Source organism: Manis pentadactyla, chromosome X (assembly GCF_030020395.1).
Source record: "Manis pentadactyla isolate mManPen7 chromosome X, mManPen7.hap1, whole genome shotgun sequence".
In the NCBI taxonomy this organism is placed as follows: domain Eukaryota; kingdom Metazoa; phylum Chordata; class Mammalia; order Pholidota; family Manidae; genus Manis; species Manis pentadactyla.
The window spans coordinates 7796326-7815386 of NC_080038.1; the positions used below are offsets into that span (position 1 = coordinate 7796326).

Here is a 19061-nt window from a genome sequence, read left to right on the forward strand (position 1 = left end):
CTCATGTTGACTAAAGCATGCGTTTTTGACACTTCTACTTATTTCTTCCCATTCTGCCACCTAGACATTCTTCCAAATGACAGCCCTTTAAATATTTTGAGAAAGGTTTCCCTTAAGTTTTTCCTTATCTACAATAAAATGTCTCTATTGTTTCAACTAACCAAAATGGAGAGAAGTTACAATGATGAAAAAGTTTCATATATGCAACCAGAAGTGAAAGAATACCTCCCTGATCACCATCGGCAGGTCTTGATAGCAATCATGATTGGTCAGTCACATAACTGATCTTCAAAATGAATAATGCAAATGTCAACAAGATGCTTTATTTTCCATTTTTTCCCAAAGAAAACAGCATGCTGTTTATAGTTTCAGGAATGCTGTCATCGAGGGCCTTTGAGGTGCCAGTTTTTGTTGTTGAGATTTTCTTGTTGCTGTTGGTGGGGTTTAAATAAATTCACAAGGATAAAACCTCACCCATGACATGGTTGTGATGGGTCACAAACTCTTCCCTGAGGGTGTTCCTGGATCTGAATTTGCAGATGTAGGCCTGCACATCATGAGCAAGGCAGTCATAGTCCAGGTGTCTTCTAGCTAAAAACTTGCTGTGTCTGCCCCACTTGGAGTCCAGGGGTGAGCTGGCCAATCTGTTAATCTGTCGTGATGCTCCTAAGGCTGTCTCTGTGCTGCCCTTGTAAGCACTGTAGCCGTGGCCTTGTCCTCCCAGTCACCACCTGCCACCCCATCTCCTCTGACCCCTTTCATACAACGGTCTGCTCCGCTTGTGTCAGTGGATCCCTGTCACTCTGGATGTGGAGTTATCATAATTACCATTTCACCAGACTGGCCTAATTCAAGGCTGGAAGGTTCCAGTTACAGGGGAATCCCTGTATCATAGAAGGTCGTCATCTTTTGTCAACCTTCCAAGCATGAAATCGGGCCATCACTTTTTGCATCTTTAGAGAGAATATGATTCTAGAAGCTTCTGTGGCAGTTATACCTTGTCCGTGGTATATATAACCAGGCTTGGAAGCAGCTGGTGCATGGGGACAGCTCTGGCCGTTGATCATCTCCTGTAGCCTCTGCTGCCTCACCACAGGCCAGGACATTCGGTCACATGTCTGCTCCTCAAGCTCTGTGACTGTGTTCACTTCCAGTCTGCTTTGGCTCTTCTGAGTCACTGTGTGTCGTTTCTTTTGGACTTGGAGCCAAACTAACTCAGTGAATTAGGTAGCAGAAAAGTCCTGTGTGAGGTCCAAGGAAGTGGAAAGGAAAAGAGGAAATCCCGAGAAAGAAATAGGAACTGAAAGGCATGGAGCCCTTCATGGAAATACCTAGGGATTGAATTTACACGGACTGACCGTAGGATACCAGCAAATCTCCGGGCATCTCCTCTGCAGTTTCCTCACGTGTGAAACCAGGTGCATATGGTTTCATGATTGCTGAGCTTTCCCCGACTTCTGTGACTACGTGACCCACTACATGTGAACAATACAGCTCATTTTGTGGCTGTCCGGAATTTGTCCAGCACAGCTTCTTTCTCCCCCTTGGAGGTTCCCACTTCCAATTAAAGAGAAAATTCCAAGAAATACATTTTTGTTGTTTACTTTAGGACCTGTTTCAAGCATCTCTTTTTGAGCTATTTTTAAACAATGATCGATCTGTTAAGGACTTAGTAGTTTACTCTTTCAGCATGCTAACCTATTCCTTGTATGTTCCTCGGAGCTTGGCAAGGATGCCTAAATGGATTAAAAATCATTTCACAAACTAAATTGATGTCCAAAGGTCATTAAGGCTGTGATTCACTCTCCTGGCCTCTGCCAGGCAGCAGCAGGCGTCACATGAAACATCATCTTTGATGGTCCTTGTTCTGCTCAAGACATGCTGCTCCACTGAAGTCTGGGCTTGTAGTCCCAAGCATTGTGGCTTACTTACAGTGGAATTACTTGTGTAATTGTGTTTTCCAATGGGAAAACTTGACTTCAACAACAGCAAAACTCATCTGATTAATTTTCTGGGAGGAGAGTCTTTTATTTGAATCAACTGAGTTTTTTATATCTGTAAAAGTATTTTTTTATGATGGACAACTGAATTCATAGCACCAGAGGGCCACCTTTGTTCACCTTAGAGTGTTCAGTTGGGTTTTTTTCTATGTTATGATTAAAGTGAGTTGTCGGTATGTGCTGCTTCTGCAAACAGCAGAATTCTAATTTGACTGACTTACACCCCTACCTTTTGTTGTTAAACAGGAAACTGTTAAGGATAATTCACTTCTTTTTATGCCAAATGTCTTGAAAGTCTATCTGGAAAATGGGCAGACCAAATCATTTCGCTTTGACTGCAGCACCTCCATAAAGGTAAGAGGACCTGCTGATCTCTGTACCTGGACACTGCCAGGTACACCCTCACGGCTGCAGTGTTGCGTCTTGTGTGGCAACACCTTTCAGAGCTATCCATTTATTTCTGAGTTTTGTCGGTTGCTTCCGAATAAGGTAATGTGTGAAAACTTAAAAATAGGCCGAAACAAAAAGCTTAAACTAAGAAGACTCTGCTCTGTGTGTGCATGTGTGTGTGTGTGTGTGTATTGCAAAACAATATAAGTGAAGAACCACTAGGGCTAGGCATTGTAATGCAACTGCACATTAATTAAAATAGCATGACTGTCACCAAGAAGGCTTGGCATCCTGCCTAAAGTCAGCATGATTTCTCAGCAATGTCAGCCACCAAGAAGATTAAGATGTTAGCTGTTAATTGAATATCTGCTACTTTACTGTCCAGCAAAAACAAGGGTTAGAATTATGTAAAAATGACATTTACTTTTAATTGCTGTAACCAATTTCAAGGAAATGGTGCGTAAAAAAACAAATGAGGCATGCTTCTAGGAGAAGGGGTGAACACAAGAGTCACAAAACAGTCCTATTATTTCAGAGCCACAGGTAAGTTTCACATAATGGATAATAACAAAACGTATGAGTTCTTTCCTCCCATGCTTCCTTCCTGGTTAAAAGAAGTACATGTTCTCCTTTTTATTGGACAAAGTGTGTTCAGAAATTGATTGCTCCCTAATGCTCCATCAGCCTAAAATAGGGTTTCTTCAAATGGCACAATAAAAAAGGTTTTATTGAAGGGGAAAAAAAAAAGGTACCTAGTGATGATCTGTACAATAATGTACCAAGAGAATATCAACTCTGTGTTAACAATGTCTATCAGTAGTCAACCCCTAATGCTCAGTTTCTTCTTCATGAGTGGAAGCATTTCTGCAGAGGCCCACTCACTGTGCACCCTTATTGCCATGATACCAGCAAGCAGCTTGTTTTGAATTGCTTAAAATAGATAGTGATTTCGCAGGTAATAGAGCAGACAATATTAGTAGATTGATAGATGGAGAATTTAAATCATCCTTAAGTCATTCCAGATGAAATATTAACTTCCTTCATACGAGACTGCTACTTTTAAATGGTGATGACTGAAAAAAATCCTTTGCCTTTATTCCTAGTCAAAATCAATTTATGATGAGATGTTATTGTAATTACTGATCACCTAACCTAGGGGTCTGCAAAGGGCTCAAGAGTAAATATTTTAGGCTTTGTGGGCCATTTGGTATCTGCTTGAACTACCTAACTCTGTTGTATCATGAAAGCAGCCACAGACAGGTGGGTTCAGGAGGTCCTTAAGACCACCCTCAGGTTCAATAATTCACTTGATGGACTCACAGAACTCAGCAAATTGTTAAACTCATAGTTTGTTACAGTGAATGGACACAGATGAGAATCACCAATGGGCAGACGTGCATGGCACAGCAGAGACCAGGTATACAGCTACCAGTTGCGTTCCTCCAGTGAAGGTACACAGACAACATGTAAATGAACGGACGTGGCCAGATCTGACCCAGAGGCCGGGCTGTGGTTGGGAAGACCCCGGCCTAACCCATATTGCTGCATTATTACAGTTCCCTCTGGCACTGTGGCCTGTTCGCTGATACTGACTAGTCAGAAAAGCTCCCTGCCTTTGGACCCCCTGCCCCACCTGAAGATATAGGTAAAGACTTGAGTGCATTTCTTAACAAAATAAATCTGAATTTAAAAGCGAGCCCTCTTAATTCCCTCTGGCCTGTTTATTGTAGGAATCCACACTAGACTAAGTTTGACTTCTTTTAGGGTTGGCAAATGGCAGTGAGAAGACGGGGCAATGCTAAGAGCTCACATCAAATTAAAGCTAGCTTAGCTTGTACCCAACAGCCTTATTATCACAACAGACCCAGGCTGGTGGGCGTAAATAGCAATTGTGTAGTTATGAAAAGGATATGACACTGTTTAATAAACGCTGCTGAAATTCTTACTACAGAGTTGCAATAGGGAAAAACCGTTGCTATCAATTTTCCCAGTGTCCTCCCTGGTGATTCAGGAGACTGTTTTATAAAGTATGTGTTGCCATACAAAGGGTGGTTTTGTTTTCTCTTTTCTGGGCTGTAAGCAAAAATAATGAAACAGAATCTTTTTGTGGAATTCACTGTAGCCAAGGCATTTCTGTTGAATGGTGATTTCGGTGGTGGGCGGGTATGTGGTCTTTGTTTTAAAAGGGCCTGAAGAGATTTTAAAAGGTCCATAGAGAAGAATCAAAACCTCAGAAAGATCAGCAAAGTAAGTTCTATGTAGGGCAGGGTTTCTCTTCCTTGACGTGATAGGTACTTTGGACCGGATACCTCTTCGTCGTTGGGGCTGTCCTGTGCCTCAGGGGCTGAGCAGCATCTCTCAATGCCAGTAGCCTCCCAGCCCCACTGGACAACCAGAAAGGTCTCCAGAAATTGCCAAATGTTGCTGGAGGGTAAAATCGCCCTGGGTTGAAAACCACTGCTCCAGGATTTTTAGTTATCAGAGCATAAGTTATCTTAAAGAGAGATCATTTACTAGTTTTTTACTATGTAAAAAAGTAACGGTTGAGGTCATTTTTTTGCACTGCAGTAAAGATGTTGGGCTTGGGTATAGAACATCCTTCTGATCATAAATGTTCAATCCTCTAAAGGCTTACTGACAAAGCTTGCTCATTCTACTGGTCCCCATGGATTTAAAATTAAAGGTAATATATGTACATTCTTATAGGGCCCTACCTCTGCACCACACGGTGCTGTAATAAATGCGTTCTTTGTATGAGCTCATGTAATCCTGCTGTTTGTCTGGAAGACTAATTATTATCCCCGGTTTATACACAGGGACACTAAGATACCGTAAGGTTACATAACTGGCCTTAAGTGACACAGCTAACCCATAGTAGAGCTGAGAGTCGAAACCACTGTTTGCAGAGCCCACATTCCTTACCGCTGCCACGTGCTCTTAACAAAAGGGTAGGCCAGGGGTTGTCCAATTGTTTCTATAAAGGACCAGACAGCAAATAGCTGAGGCTTCACACGCTGCACAGTCTCTTTTGCAGCTACTCAAGTCTGCCAATGCAGAGTACAAAAGCAGCCATAGACAATACATAATTAGGTGTGTGGTTGTGTTCCAATAAAACTTTGTTTATAAAAACAGGCAGTGGGCTGGATTCGGCCTTCAGGCGGTATTTTGTCTCCCTGTGGGGTAGACCACTTTCCAAGGTGCTTTAATTCCACTCCACTTAGGAGAAAGGGGGCCTGAGTTGACTGCACTGCACAATCTCTTGATGAGCTTTCTAAGTTAAGACCTGATGTGATGGGTAAGTGCCTTCTCCAGCTCTTCACCGGGTTGCCTCTCTGTTTCTGAGCTCCATAAAGATTTGGGTTGGTGAGGCCAGGAAAAAGGCCAGAAAAGGAAGGCCTCATTTCTGTATGTCTTTGGATCTTCAGAGCATCGAGCTACAGAATCAACCGAAGGTATAACATTTAAAGATATGAAGCCTCTTTGAGCAGCCCTTTGTGGTCGTGGTAAACCCCACAAGTTGGGGCTACTTTGATTTTGATTGCATCTTATTAATGTTCCCTCTTTCAGGATGTCATCTTAACCCTTCAAGAGAAGCTCTCCATCAAAGGCATTGAACACTTCTCCCTCATGCTGGAGCAGAGGACAGAAGGGGCTGGACCCAAGCTGCTCCTGCTCCATGAACAGGAGACTCTAGCTCAGGTGTGTGAAATGACAGCTTCAGCTGCTCACACTGCTACTGAGCACAGAGGCCACCCGCTTCCAGAACTCCCCCATCCTCAGATCCTTCATGTGTCCCCTGCAGCCCTGGGTGGGTGTCCCCGCTAGAGGAAGCACTGGCTTGCATAACAGATTCTGACACCGCCAGATGATGTTTCCCTTTTCGTCAGTTTTTCGTAGATGGGCTGTTGGTCTGTCTCACAGAATTAGCAATGCCTCAGCAACTACTTACTGGCAATAAGTCTCTGGAGAATTATATTCTATGTTATGGTATAAATTGTTCATCTGCTTTGATACTTTATCTCTTGAAACTATTTGAATGAAATCTGAATTGTTTCTGAGAATATTTAAATTCAGCTGAAATCTTATCTAGTTGTTTTAAGTCCTGGGTGCATACTTCAAACTATTTTTGGAAGCCTGAAATCCATGCCCCAGCACTGCCCACTGTAAATATGTGATGCACCAATGTGTCCCAGTTCTGATTACCACGATGCCACCCCCATCTGTTTTCTGGAGAGACAAGCAGCCTGCTTGGCTGCTGAATTCTGTGTGGCACCCTCACTTTTCTTGTGATTCCATACAAGCAGAAGTTAGAGAGATTCTTTGTTGGAAGTCAAGGGATTTCAACAAATGCCTCTCAGGTAGGAGAGCTCGGTGGTGAGGGAACTTCAGGGGGAAGCACGAGGGGCCGCCAGGGGGAGAAGCAGAGAGTGGATGCCCCCTCAGATGGATAGAGTGGCGGAAAGTGCTGTCAGGCTGAAGGGCTTCTCGGTTGTCACATAATTAAAATCTGGTGTCCCGTGTTTGGGGTCCCACAGATACCCCTGACTCTTGGTCCAGTAAAACTCCATGCAATGAATTAGTTGCAGAGTTATCATTTGTGTTCATTTTTATTCCTCTGTCTTGATCTGTATCCTCTGACTTGACCTATTTTATCAAGTTTAAATCTACCCATACATTTAAAGTGTATTTAAAATATCACTTCTAATGATTGTATGTTGTTTTAACCTGTGCCAAAACACTCTTCCTTGGAAACAGTTGACTTATTTTATGCTGCATTATAGAGGAACAACCCCTGACGTACAGAATCCCACATGGGAAAGGTTGGTGTTTGGCCCTGAGTTCTTCCAGAAGCCAATTTAAGACAAGGATTTGGGTGCAAGTGGTTTATTTGGGAAACTTAGAGAGAGGAATGGGAAGGGAAATGGGGAAAATTGGAACACCAGTAGAAGTGGTGTGCTGTCAAGCCATTACTGCTGCGGGCAGCTGGCGCTCAATCCTCCCGTGGAGCCCTGGGAGCCGGCGGGGAACACGCCTCCGCAGCATCCCACCCAAAGGGCTGGGGCTCAGGCGCTTGTCTGCCGACGCTCCGTCGTTGGTGCTGGGGGGCCACTCCCATGCACGTGCTCCCTAGCTGGGCACGTGTGCACTGCGCCGGCAGGTGGTCACAGGTATTTGCAGTAAACAGCCTTCAGCTCCTGGCAGTAAATGCGAAGGGGATATGCGCACTCAGTTGCTATGAGGCTAATGAAGCCTCCCACAACTCTTTGGTATTTCTAGTTTCATCTTTCCCTCTGAACGTCGACCCACTACATGGCCTTTACAGGAAAGCTCATGGTGATGTAACTAGATAGACATTCTTTCAAAGTGTCTTCTGCTGCTAGGTATCTTCTCATTCTGGATTGGCTTCCAGTTCCTGAATTTCTTATAAAATATTAGAAGGAAACAAAAAGGCTGTAACAATGAATCTTCCTTTGTGTTTTTAGGAGAGGCTTCATTTTGTTTTTTTAATCAGAACTAAAAGCAAAGTACGAAAACTCAAGTATTATCTTTAGAAAAGAAAATCTGTTGATTTAAATACCCTGCAACAAACCAGCTATATGCCTTTGAAATGAGTGCAGAATAAAAACTTGATCGATAAAATATATGATATAAAGAGAGTAAGAATAAGAAATTTGTCTAATAACAAAGCTCATTTGAAAAGCATTTAATGTTCATGAAAACCCCTAAAACAACTTGTAAGCAACACTACCTGAATTTCTGGCAGTTTGAAACTAAACTTCTGCATGGCAAACACTCCTGTATGAACCCCTGACTTCTTCCTAACCTCAGTGCAGCCCTTCTGAGAAAATACCCTATGATGTCACTGTGAAGCCCAACAGTGGGCCTGCCTGGCACCAAGGTCTCTTAGGTTCCCATATTCCTTCTTCCTGGTTTGCTTTTCCACCAGCCAGTGATGAGCGACCCACACCCCTGGGCCCAAGTCCGCTCCGCTTTCCTGTCCTGCTCACAGCAGAAAACTGGGCCAGGGTCACTACTTCCCCATCTGCCTAATATACCTTTAAAAAGTAGGGTTTGTTTTCCCATTGAAATTCTTCTCAACAGAGTTGGTGATGTAAACTGTAAGAAGGTAGAGGGGAAAAAATATAGATAGATAGATATACATATTGATGAATACACACACACACATACAGTGGGACTCAGTGAAGCTATTGCTATTTTTGAGTGTTTAAATTGCATTTCCCAAACATTTTAACTTTGCCAGATTTGGCCCCTGTATACAAGTAGTGACAAGTATATGAAGTCGAAGAGCCTTTACCTTCTGTCTTGGAGTCGCATGTCTCTCATTCTTTCAGCTGTTGGTGAAGTGCCTTCTAGTCATTGATTTGATTGCCCTTTGTTACAAAGGAATTAAGAGAGCAATAACTAGTGGTCGGCACAGACTGTGCTGGAAAAAAGGAAAACACAGTGAGCCATGGCCCTTCACACTGAAAGAACCTATACTGTATTCGAAGCACCTTTGAACAATTGGACAGTGTGATGACATCAGAAGTTTGGGGTAGTTTGGAAACTTGTGGACTCTGGATTTAGCACAGGAGCTAGAACTTCTGTCTTCTTACTTTCCAACATGATGTCATCTGCAGTTGACACTGCCATGCTTTCACAGCCACAGTCTGCAGTCCAGTTTAGGAAAACCCCACAGCAGTGTTGTAGGGTACTGAATGTAGTGGGCCATCTCTGCGCTCGCCCTCTGGGTCCCCTTTTGTACCCCCCTCCCTCCCGCCGGGCCCCCCACCGAGCTTTGGTGTGCTGTCACACAGCCAGCATCTACAGATCTTCCTCGGGACTGCCCTCAGGCTCCTGCCACACATGCGGCCACACCCAGAAGCCAATGACCCATCAGTGCTCCCGGTGGCTCTGGTGTAAGTGACCCTCCAAAGTCCCCCCAGGGCTCAAACTGCAGCGAGCCTCCTTGCTCAGCTGCCTCTCCTGCCTGGCCTGCCTCCCCCTCCCTTCCTGGCCTCTCCTGGGAGCCCTTCTTTGGAAAGTCCCTCATCTCAGGGTCTGCCTCTGGGGAACGCACCCCAAGTCATGAGGTATGAGCGTTTTTCAGGGAATGAGTGTCAGTGACCGACACAAACAACTTCATCCACTCCCTTCCTCGGTGTCCAAAGAAGGTTGCCTTTGCTTCTGTGCCATCAGCCACTTCTCTCCGCACTGAAGCATTATTGTGATTGGTCTGCTCTTCCAGGTGACACAGAGGCCCAGCTCCCATAAGATGAGATGTCTTTTCCGAATTAGCTTTGTCCCAAAGGATCCAATTGACCTTTTAAGGAGAGATCCAGTTGCTTTTGAGTATCTCTATGTTCAGGTATGTGAGAATTTGGGCATGCTTTATATTATTGTTATGGGAAAGACTAACTGTGGATTTTGTACCTAAATTTTTTCATCTGAGATCTTTCTCTTTGTCCCCCACCCCAAGCTCAATGATACCATGGTGCTTCTTTTGTTTGCTTATTTTTTATTTTGAAATAATTCTGTACTTATGAAAAAGTTGCCATATTAGTAAAAGACCTCTTGGATATCCTTTCCCCACATTCACCAATTTTAAGTTTACCACAATTTACTTTAGTGTGTGCACATGTTACCCCCACCAAAAAAATCCATTACACACCCAATTTTCTCCCAAACCATAGGAGTGTCAGTTACCAAAATCATGCTCATTTACTCCCAAATCCTTCAGTGTGTATTTCCTAGTAACAAGGACAGTCTCTTATATAATCATGTACAATTAACAAAATCAGGAAGTTTAACACTCATGCATTTCCATTATCTGATCTACAATCCATGTCCAAAGTTTTCCTACTGTTCCCAAAATGTCATTTATCTCAATTTATTCCTAAAACTAGATCCACTCCAGGAACCCGTTTTGCATTTAGTTGTCATGTCACTTCAGTGTCCTTATATCTGGACTGTTTCTCAGTCTTTGACTCTCAAGACCTGGACCCTTCTGAGGAGTACTGCTCTGAGCATGTGGGTTTGGGTTTCTCTGATGGTTTCTCCTGTGGGATGAGGTTATGCACTTTGGGCAGAAGCACAACGTGAGTGATTTTGTGGCCTCCTTGGGGCACCCCATGAGGAGGCACATGGTGTCAGTTTTCCCCTTAATGACAAGGTTATCTTTGACTCATGGTTAAGGTGACATTCTCCAAATGTATCCAACTAGAAGTTACTACTTTTCTTATTGTAATTAACAAGTAACTTCTGATTCATGCCTGAATCCATTATTATTGTGATGGTTGAAAATGATGATTATCTTAATTCTGTTATTTCTTCTTTTATTAATTGATATTCTACTTAAGAAAGGCATTTGCCCTACTTATTCATTCATTTATTTGGTGCTAAGATTGTTCTGAAATGTAGGTGTTCATTATACTGGAATGAATAATTTCAAGGCAATAAAACTTTAAAAAGATAGTATTCTTTGCAGACTGTTTGTATCTGATTCTGGTATATAATTCTCAAAAAAGGAAACAAGGCTATTTGAAACTCTGTCCCAAAGGGAATCCATTTGATACTCAGGACATGTTCCTGTATTTTTCTGTAACTGCTTTGCATTACTCTCACTTAAATTCCCAGGATAATCACATTAAACAGCAAGAACCCACTTACCTAATGTTAGGCATTTAGCATTAGAACTACTCAAAGAGGTTGTAAAGCTAAATGTAACCTCATCCCACAAAAAAGGGAGAAAAGGCCAAATTGTGGCAAAAACAAAAAAACAACCCACTCTGTCTTTGGCTGGGGACACCGGTATCAGGAAAAGATTGCAGAGGCCATAAGTTAGAAATAAAAAGCAAAGCGGGTAGGAAAAAGAAAATAAAAGAAACCATTTGTTAATTCTTGGCCATTGATACACTGGTATTTGTTTTACTGTTCTCAGTATGTTCTTGGGTATTTCAAAGCTTTTGTAATCTCTAAAAAGTTGAGTGGGAAAAGAAAATAAGTAGAAGATGGCAGAGAGACAGAGGGAAGATAAATGCCAAAGGCTGGGAAAGGTGACATAAATTCAAGTGACAATAAGCCCTTGAGAACAGAAATTAAATCAGAGAAGAAAGAAGCAGAATGTACTAGAACGTTCCTGCAGATGGGGACACTAAACAAAAAGCTGATGAAATGTTTTCCCTCCTCAGTGGTCTTTAGAAGAGACTGTGGTACTTAGCAGCTCAGTAGGATGATTAAAGATCACGAAGATAACCCCGAGTCATCAGGAAAAAGCAACTCCTATTCAGTACACCTTGTTTGTCAAGCAAAGAAATGTGTAGTGCACTTTATACTATTTTCTACCCAGAACAGTGAAACTGTCATGACTTGAATTTTTCAAATGTTAATCTTCGGTCACCTGGACCCCTTAGTAATATCCCCGGCCCCCCAGTAGGCCCAGTAACCCAGATGTGACTGTATGAAGCAGCCAGCCCAATTCCCAGCAGATTGGTTACTGTGTCCTCCCCACATTTCTGCTGAACACCAACCCAGGGCTTTGCCACTGCAGCTCAGATCGTGGGCTGTGTTTTTCAGCCTGTCAGTTGCAAATAAATAGTTACAGGTGCCGGTCAGCTCATGGCTGCAGACGAGGAGATGCATTCGGCTGCCATTCTCTGTAATTACATACTCATCCCATTAACAGGATGATGCTTTAAAACTATTTTATGCTGCTTCCTTTTTAACCATCACAAGCCCATTGCATTTATTAAAAAAGAATGTGGTTGTGTTTGTCTCGGGGGAGGGGGGAGTGCTGCTAAGCAAGCTTCTGTTTAAGGTGTGTTTGCTCAAATGTAACGCGCTTCATGGAGATCTTTCTTATTCACAAGACACATGTTTTATACCTGTGGGACTGTCCTGAGAAGAGGAAAACCTATGCGGGAATCTTGCCCAGGGGCTAGCAGAAGACTGATGCTGTTTCTGCTTCCAGTTTATCATGCGTGGTAGACTAAACAGCCCTTCAAGGAGTAGCCAGTGCAGGGGGTGGAAAGCCATGTATGGGGGAACCACAGAGACCAACATAAAGCTGCCATCATCTTACACATCTTTCACTGAAAATAGGAAGTGACAATTTCTTGGCATCAGACTCTTCGTTCTGAAATGCCTTGTGTTCACAGAATGCACAGTGTGTCTGAAATAACATAACTGTCTAACAGAAGCCAGTGGATCTGCAAATGATGCTGTGTGCCCACGTTGAATTTAGGTACTAGAAAGATGCAATAAAATGAACCTAGAGAACAAAAGAGGAAGCGGAAGCAATATATACCACATCACAAAGACAAAAGTCAGTTCAGCCTAGTGGGTTCCTAATAGGGACAGTAGCCGTTCACCAGACCAACCACGACAATGAAACAGGTTTCAGTAGCTATACTGTCTATTATCCCCTCATCATTAAAGGGCCATGAGGTATTTTACAGATGATATATAGCATCAATACAGATGTTAGCATCTATATTCACAGAAAACCCTAATAATTTAGACTTTTCTAATTCATAATTATGAGCTATGCTGACATTTACCTGTCCACTATCTATTAAGAAAAAGATTGTCGTGCCTGTTAGTGAACAAAATAATACCTATGCTTTCCAGCACTCTAGTGGTATCAGTTTCCTTTTTAACCTCTAACATGCTCATTTTAAGTGAACTTTGTGCAGGCCTAAAGTAGAGTCTGTCAGGACCTCCGTTTAGCAAAACGGTGACCACCACTGGCTTGTGTATCTGTACTTAAATGTATGTGAGAATAAGAAAAACAGGATTAGTGCCAAATGTATATGCAAAAATATAAAGTCAGACTTCATACTGATTCTCTAGGTTCAGTCTGTATGGATTATATAGTGGAATTAAGTGAACTAATCACTTTGACTAAAAATTGACTCAGAGGTCCGGTTAAATACAGGGTATAGCAGGGAATAGGAAAAAGCAGTCCCAGTCACACGTCTTCGGAGAACTCATACTGATGACTCACCTTCGTAAAGCACATTCCAGTTTATGAAACATCCTTATAGGTGTACCAGTAACCTGGAGTCCATTTTCAGACAAAACTGAGACTCAAGAGAGACGAAATGCCATGTCCAAGGCTGTTTTATTAGTAGTCGACAGAGCCTGTGATCAAACCTGGAGCTTTTGTCTCTAAATTCTATGCTAAAACCCTGTTTCAAATCGGTCATGCAGTAGCAGTCATAGAAGAAAGTCATTTATCAAAATGATTTATCAGCAAACATCCAGTGCCTCTTATGGCCTGGCACTGTGCCAATTGCCTTCCACACCTTCATCCCTCATGAGACTCCATGAAATGACCCTTTGGGCCTTCAGCCCCATGGCTCCCCTTTGCAGACAATGCTGGGCACTTGGGCATAACTGGTAAACCCAAACAGCAAATGGTAGCCTGGAATTGCTCTCCAGAGCAGCCTTCACTCACACCGCCCCAGCTCCCGCCTCAGGTCAGGCCCACTTCCAGCAAGGAGTGCTCTGCAGTTTGAAGGAGATTCCAAGGAGAAGCAAAGGTGGGTGGCTGCATTAGGGATGGAGGGGGAGAGAATGTGGCCTCAGGAGTGAAGGGACGATCTGAAGCTGCGAGTAGGCGCGTGTGTTGTGCCAGTATGGCACGGCTGGATGTTGGAAGGGCAGAATTTGTGTGCAGAGTCTGGTTTCTGTACCATACAAGGGCACTTGTTCCCATTTAGTAAAATCAACATATGAGGTGGCCATAAATGTGCTTCTCTCAGAAGGGAGGCAAACGAATCCTGATACACTTTTCTGTTTGAATTCTTCATGGGACCTGGCAAAAAATAAAGGAAGAAAGAGGCTAGATACCTTATTTTCTAGCCCAAGAGCCTAGTTTCCCATAACAAAAATAAGTGAACACACAGGCAGAATATGCTTAAGCAGGGCTGTGCTCCCATCAGCACTGAGCTGGTCCTTGGATCCTAGCGAGCATGCCATCCTAAAAGCAATCCCTTGTGGTCATACGGGACTTCACCCGTCACAACATGCTCTCGGCCACTCTTCAGTTTGATTCTCAACACAAACCCAGTGAGGGAGGTGTTGCCCTTTTACAGATGAGCAAAGTAAAGCAGAGAAACATGGAATGAGTCCGTCAAAGCCAAAGCGGGGGCAGTCACCACCGGGCTACCCAGGGTTCCAACAGCTACTCTCTGCCGAGTGCACCAGCTGACTGGGATAAGCACTTGATGTGCATCTCATTTAATCCTCGCACCGCTTCAGTGAGGCAGTTAGCATGACTCCCCATTGCATAGATAAGTAAACTGAGGCTTCAAGAGCAAACTGGTTGAAGTTAAATAAACAGGTAGCCATAGACAAAGCTGGGACTGCAAAGCAGGTGGTTTTAAATCCAGAGTTGCTGCTGTCCGTCGCCTTGCTAATCCTGCCTCCCCAAGCTGCTCTGGGTGGTAACAAAGAAGAATAAATGGAGTTGATGATGACAGCTGTTAATGTGGATGAGCGCTGACCATTTGCCAGGTAGAGCCTAAGGGCCTTACTCTGTTAACTCATTTAATCCTCACCACAGCCCTGTGATGGGGGAGCAGTATTATCCCCAATTTACAGGAGAGGAGACTGAGACACGGAACAATTAAGGAACTTGCCCAAGGTCATGCCCCAGTGAAGTAAAGGAACAGGATTCAACCCAGGATTCTAACCCTGGCAGCGCAGTTACAGAAGCCATACTGTGCTAGCCAGTGCTTCACGTGCTCGGTTGCTGCACCTGTATTTGGAAATTGCATATCTAAAAGTCCTAATTATTTTTACAAGAAGCTATATATTTAAATAGCAGCTGACTTGTTGATCAATGATAATGTTTTTGCATGGTCTCTGTGTCTATATGTGCAATTACATACCGACTCGGTTCTCAGCAGCCCAGTGGAAGTGTTTCCACATTTAGCCTCCCTGCCTTGCACGTGAAGGTGGAACACTGGGGATGTGCCTGTCACCTGTTCCTCAGGCAAGGCTGCGCGGCCCATTCTTTGACAAGCGGTGCCCTCTGCTGGTCTCTCCGCAGAGTTGTAACGATGTTGTTCAGGAGCGATTCGGGCCGGAGCTGAAATACGACATAGCCCTGCGGCTGGCTGCCTTGCAGATGTATATCGCAACCGTTACCACCAGGCAAACGCAGAAAATCTCCCTCAAATACATCGAGTAAGTGTTGACTCTCAGAGCCATTTTGGAGACAGAGGTACCACATCGTTAACGCCCAAGTGTATTTTTGATGCATGTCTCTTATTCCAAAATGTATCTCATTTGTGACAGAGCACTGGTTAACCAGAGGCAAAATACACGAATTTCTTGTTCATTTTTGGTGGAAGAGACCCACGTCTTATATAATCCACCTCTAGAGAATTGTGGTTAAAATGAGGGTCATATTTAAAATGAAGCATACATTGTAAAACTCTTAAACAAGCTTTGGTCTCAGCGTTTTTCAGACATTAAGCTGTTTAAGTCTCATGCCGACCCTACGAGATCAGTAGGACTTTAGCGCCATGTTATAGGCGAGCAAACTGAGGCACAGATGATGAAGTAACTTGCCCAACTCACACTGGCTGTGAACTCGAGGGGGCAGGATTGGAAGCCAGGCAGTGGGATTCCACAGGGATCAGTTGAAGCACGTGTGTTCAGAAAGTGGTCTGCATACCCCAAGATTCCTTTAGCTGCTAATCAAAGTGCAGTACAAAGAGCCATGTTCTCAGTCACACTCTGGAAGGATGGTATTTGTAGAAGAGATCTGTGCAAGTGGGCAGGTAAGCCCCACTTCATGAACCTCTTGTCGCTTGGAAACTGTGACTGCCTTCTCCGGACGAATTCGCCATTTGCAGCATCAGTATACTACCTCTTTGGCAGAGAAGATCCCCTTTTTAGAAAAAAACAGTTTGTGTAGCTTTAGTTGATGTTTCTACTTAAGGGGCCGTCCTTTACAAGAGAGCCCTCCGTCGCCCACTCGGTACGGTGGCACGTCACTCAGTAGCCTAAAGCCTCACTCCTTACGCCTGGCAGCTCTAATGCTAAGAGAAAGGAACACTCATACTCCGAAGATCATGGCCCGGCTGAAGCCATGTTTCCACGTAATGCTAAGAGCCTTAGAGCCCTCTCCATCTCCACCTCCAAGCCATGTGCAAGCTTGTTAACATCCACCTCCCCAAGAAGCTGCCCTTGGGCTGTCTGCAAAGCCTCTAAATCACACAGGGCCAGGTTGACCCTCCTGGTGGCAAAAGGCCTTCTTCCCAGCAGGTCCATGAGCCTGTGCTGGGGAGGATTAGAACACCCATTTGCTGACTCCAGTGCCACTGTTCTTGTCACGCTCAGTTATCCTGTTGATGCTGGGTGGGGACAAGTCCTTGTGTGTGGTCTGGGATTGGCTGGCCTTCCCCTCAGGCCACACTTTTCCACAGATTTTTCTCTTTCTCTCTTGCCACGTGTGCTGTGACCATAGCCAGGGCCTCAGCTCATAAAGTGGCCTCGAGCTCAGTCACCCCTTCATCCACTCCCCTTTCTGAAGTTCCCGGGGATGGATGAAACTGGCTCTCATTTGAGAGGGTGGCCTTCACAACTTGAGATGGTTTCTAGACAATTAAAACACAGTTCTGCTCCTACTCTATATACCCTAATTTAGCAGGTTGAACATGGTACAGTCAGACACCTCCCAGAGGTAACCATCTTGACAGGAATCTTCCAGAATCTTCAATAATGTTCTCAGTAATTAACTCATTCACCCGACAAATATTCATTGAACATTTTATATAGTATTCACACAAGGACAGTCGACAGTACTAGTAAGTATAAATAATAACCCTGGCTGTCGGAGAGCTCATGCTCTCATTAGAAACATATGTAAAGTAAGGGTTTGAAATAATGGTACAAGTAGAATTGTAAGGTAGCCTGTAAGAGTGCCGAATGATGGGTGGAGATAGTAAGTACCAGTTGAGGAGGAGGAAATGGGGACCACAAGAAGCACTATCTTAACTAGTGAGAAGAATGTGAATGGTCAAGAGGGGGAAGGCTGTCTTCCTACCCTTCTTTGGAGAGGATCTGGAGCAGGAGAAATTACCCAGAGTCACCTTGAAGGTTTTCTTATAATTTAGAAGACACTGGTTGGGCACATAGCCAATCAGACTAGAGTTCCTAGAGTTCAAAAGATGGGACCTTCTTAGGATTGTGGTCATTGCTGGGGAAATGGAAAATATATTAAGCTAGTCCCATTTCTTTGTTTTGCTTGTATATCCACACCTGTGAGTGCAGTTGGCCTCTCCCCATCAGTGCCAGGCATACATGACGGTCATGAACCCCACCTTGCCTCCCCACCAGCCGCACTCCACCCAGCCCAGCAAAAAACATTGACGGAGGGAGTTGGATAGACGCGATCTGGCTGGGACAAAAGAACTGTGTGTTTGTAGAGAAATGGCCATTGATGAGGGAGATGGGGAGGGAAGAATTTGTGGGCCACAAAGGAGTTGTATCTGTCCTAAGTGAAGAGAGAAAGACACGAAGTGGACAGACAGGGAGAGGTGACAACGGGAATAAACAAAGGGACAGAGAGAGATGGGTGTTGGAAATACAAACTCAGATATGTGAATGAATTCTAGGAGATTCAGAGGTGGGTCAGATGAACTATCTCTTCAATTTCCGTTGGTCCCAAATGCCTCGTTAGCATTCTCTCTGGAGAGTGAAGAATATGTTTCTTTTAAAATGCAAACATGCATTAATGATCAGAAATAGTATGCTTCCTGAGTGTAAATTAAAGGTTGATTCCCTAATTGGGGACTTTTCTCCATTCCCTGCCTACCAAGAGTTCATATGTTTCAACAAACTTCAGAGCGCCATTTTGTCTTAGATAAGTAGCCATCACAAGAATGTGAAATTAAAGATATGATCTTTATTGCAGAAAAGAATGGGGATTAGAGACTTTTCTTCCCTCTGCTGTGCTGCAAAGCATGAAGGAGAAGAACATAAAGAAAGCACTTTCACACCTTGTCAAAGCAAATCAAAACTTGGTGCCACCGGGTAAAAAGGTATTACATTTACATCTTAATAGAAAATGGATTTTAAAGAGAGAGGCTTGCATGCACTTTAGAAAATGTTTAAAATTAGCCCGTGAATAAAGTACTTAGCACCAGATTTTCAGAAGCAGTAGCACTGTATAACCCCCCTTTTTCTTGACTATTAACGTTTTTAGGACTGATGAAAAATAAGTGTTCTTATGGAAACCTGTTTATTGCTTGCAAGCTCTGGACTCCTTCCTGTACGGAGTGTGTTCGCGTTCATGAGTGCGTGCATGTAGGAGAAGCTCGCTTAGCCTCTGAGACCTTGTGATGAGAGGATAGAGTTGCAAAATGATCTCACATTTCCATTGTGCTCTTGCTTACCACTCAGACCAGCTGAAATGCACAGCAGCCAGCAAGGGCCCCTGCTGACCAGGCACCGTGTTAACTAGCAAGGGTTTCTCTGCCTCAGCACTGGTGACATTTGGCACCAGATCGCCTTTGTTGGGGGAGAGGGGCTGCCCTGTGCGTTGTGGCGGGCAGTGCCACTTGTCTCTACCAGTAGCGCCCCACCCCCTCAATCATGACAAACAAGTGTCTCTAGACATGTAGCAGACATGCAGCATGTGCCCTGGGGAACAAA

At 43.9% G+C, this 19061-nt stretch overlaps 1 protein-coding gene across 4 annotated transcripts in view; it reads left to right on the forward strand.

Moving 5' to 3' along the window:
• Positions 1 to 19061, forward strand: part of FRMPD4 (FERM and PDZ domain containing 4) — a 507298-nt gene that overhangs the window by 470550 nt on the left and 17687 nt on the right. For all 4 annotated transcript variants that reach the window (XM_057495503.1, XM_036912983.2, XM_057495504.1 and 1 more), the window contains exons 7-11: positions 2247 to 2354; positions 5958 to 6089; positions 9640 to 9759; positions 15448 to 15584; positions 18322 to 18448. In XM_057495503.1, the coding sequence (XP_057351486.1) occupies positions 2247 to 2354; positions 5958 to 6089; positions 9640 to 9759; positions 15448 to 15584; positions 18322 to 18448 (624 nt within the window). The remainder of the gene's footprint in view (positions 1 to 2246; positions 2355 to 5957; positions 6090 to 9639; positions 9760 to 15447; positions 15585 to 18321; positions 18449 to 19061) is intronic.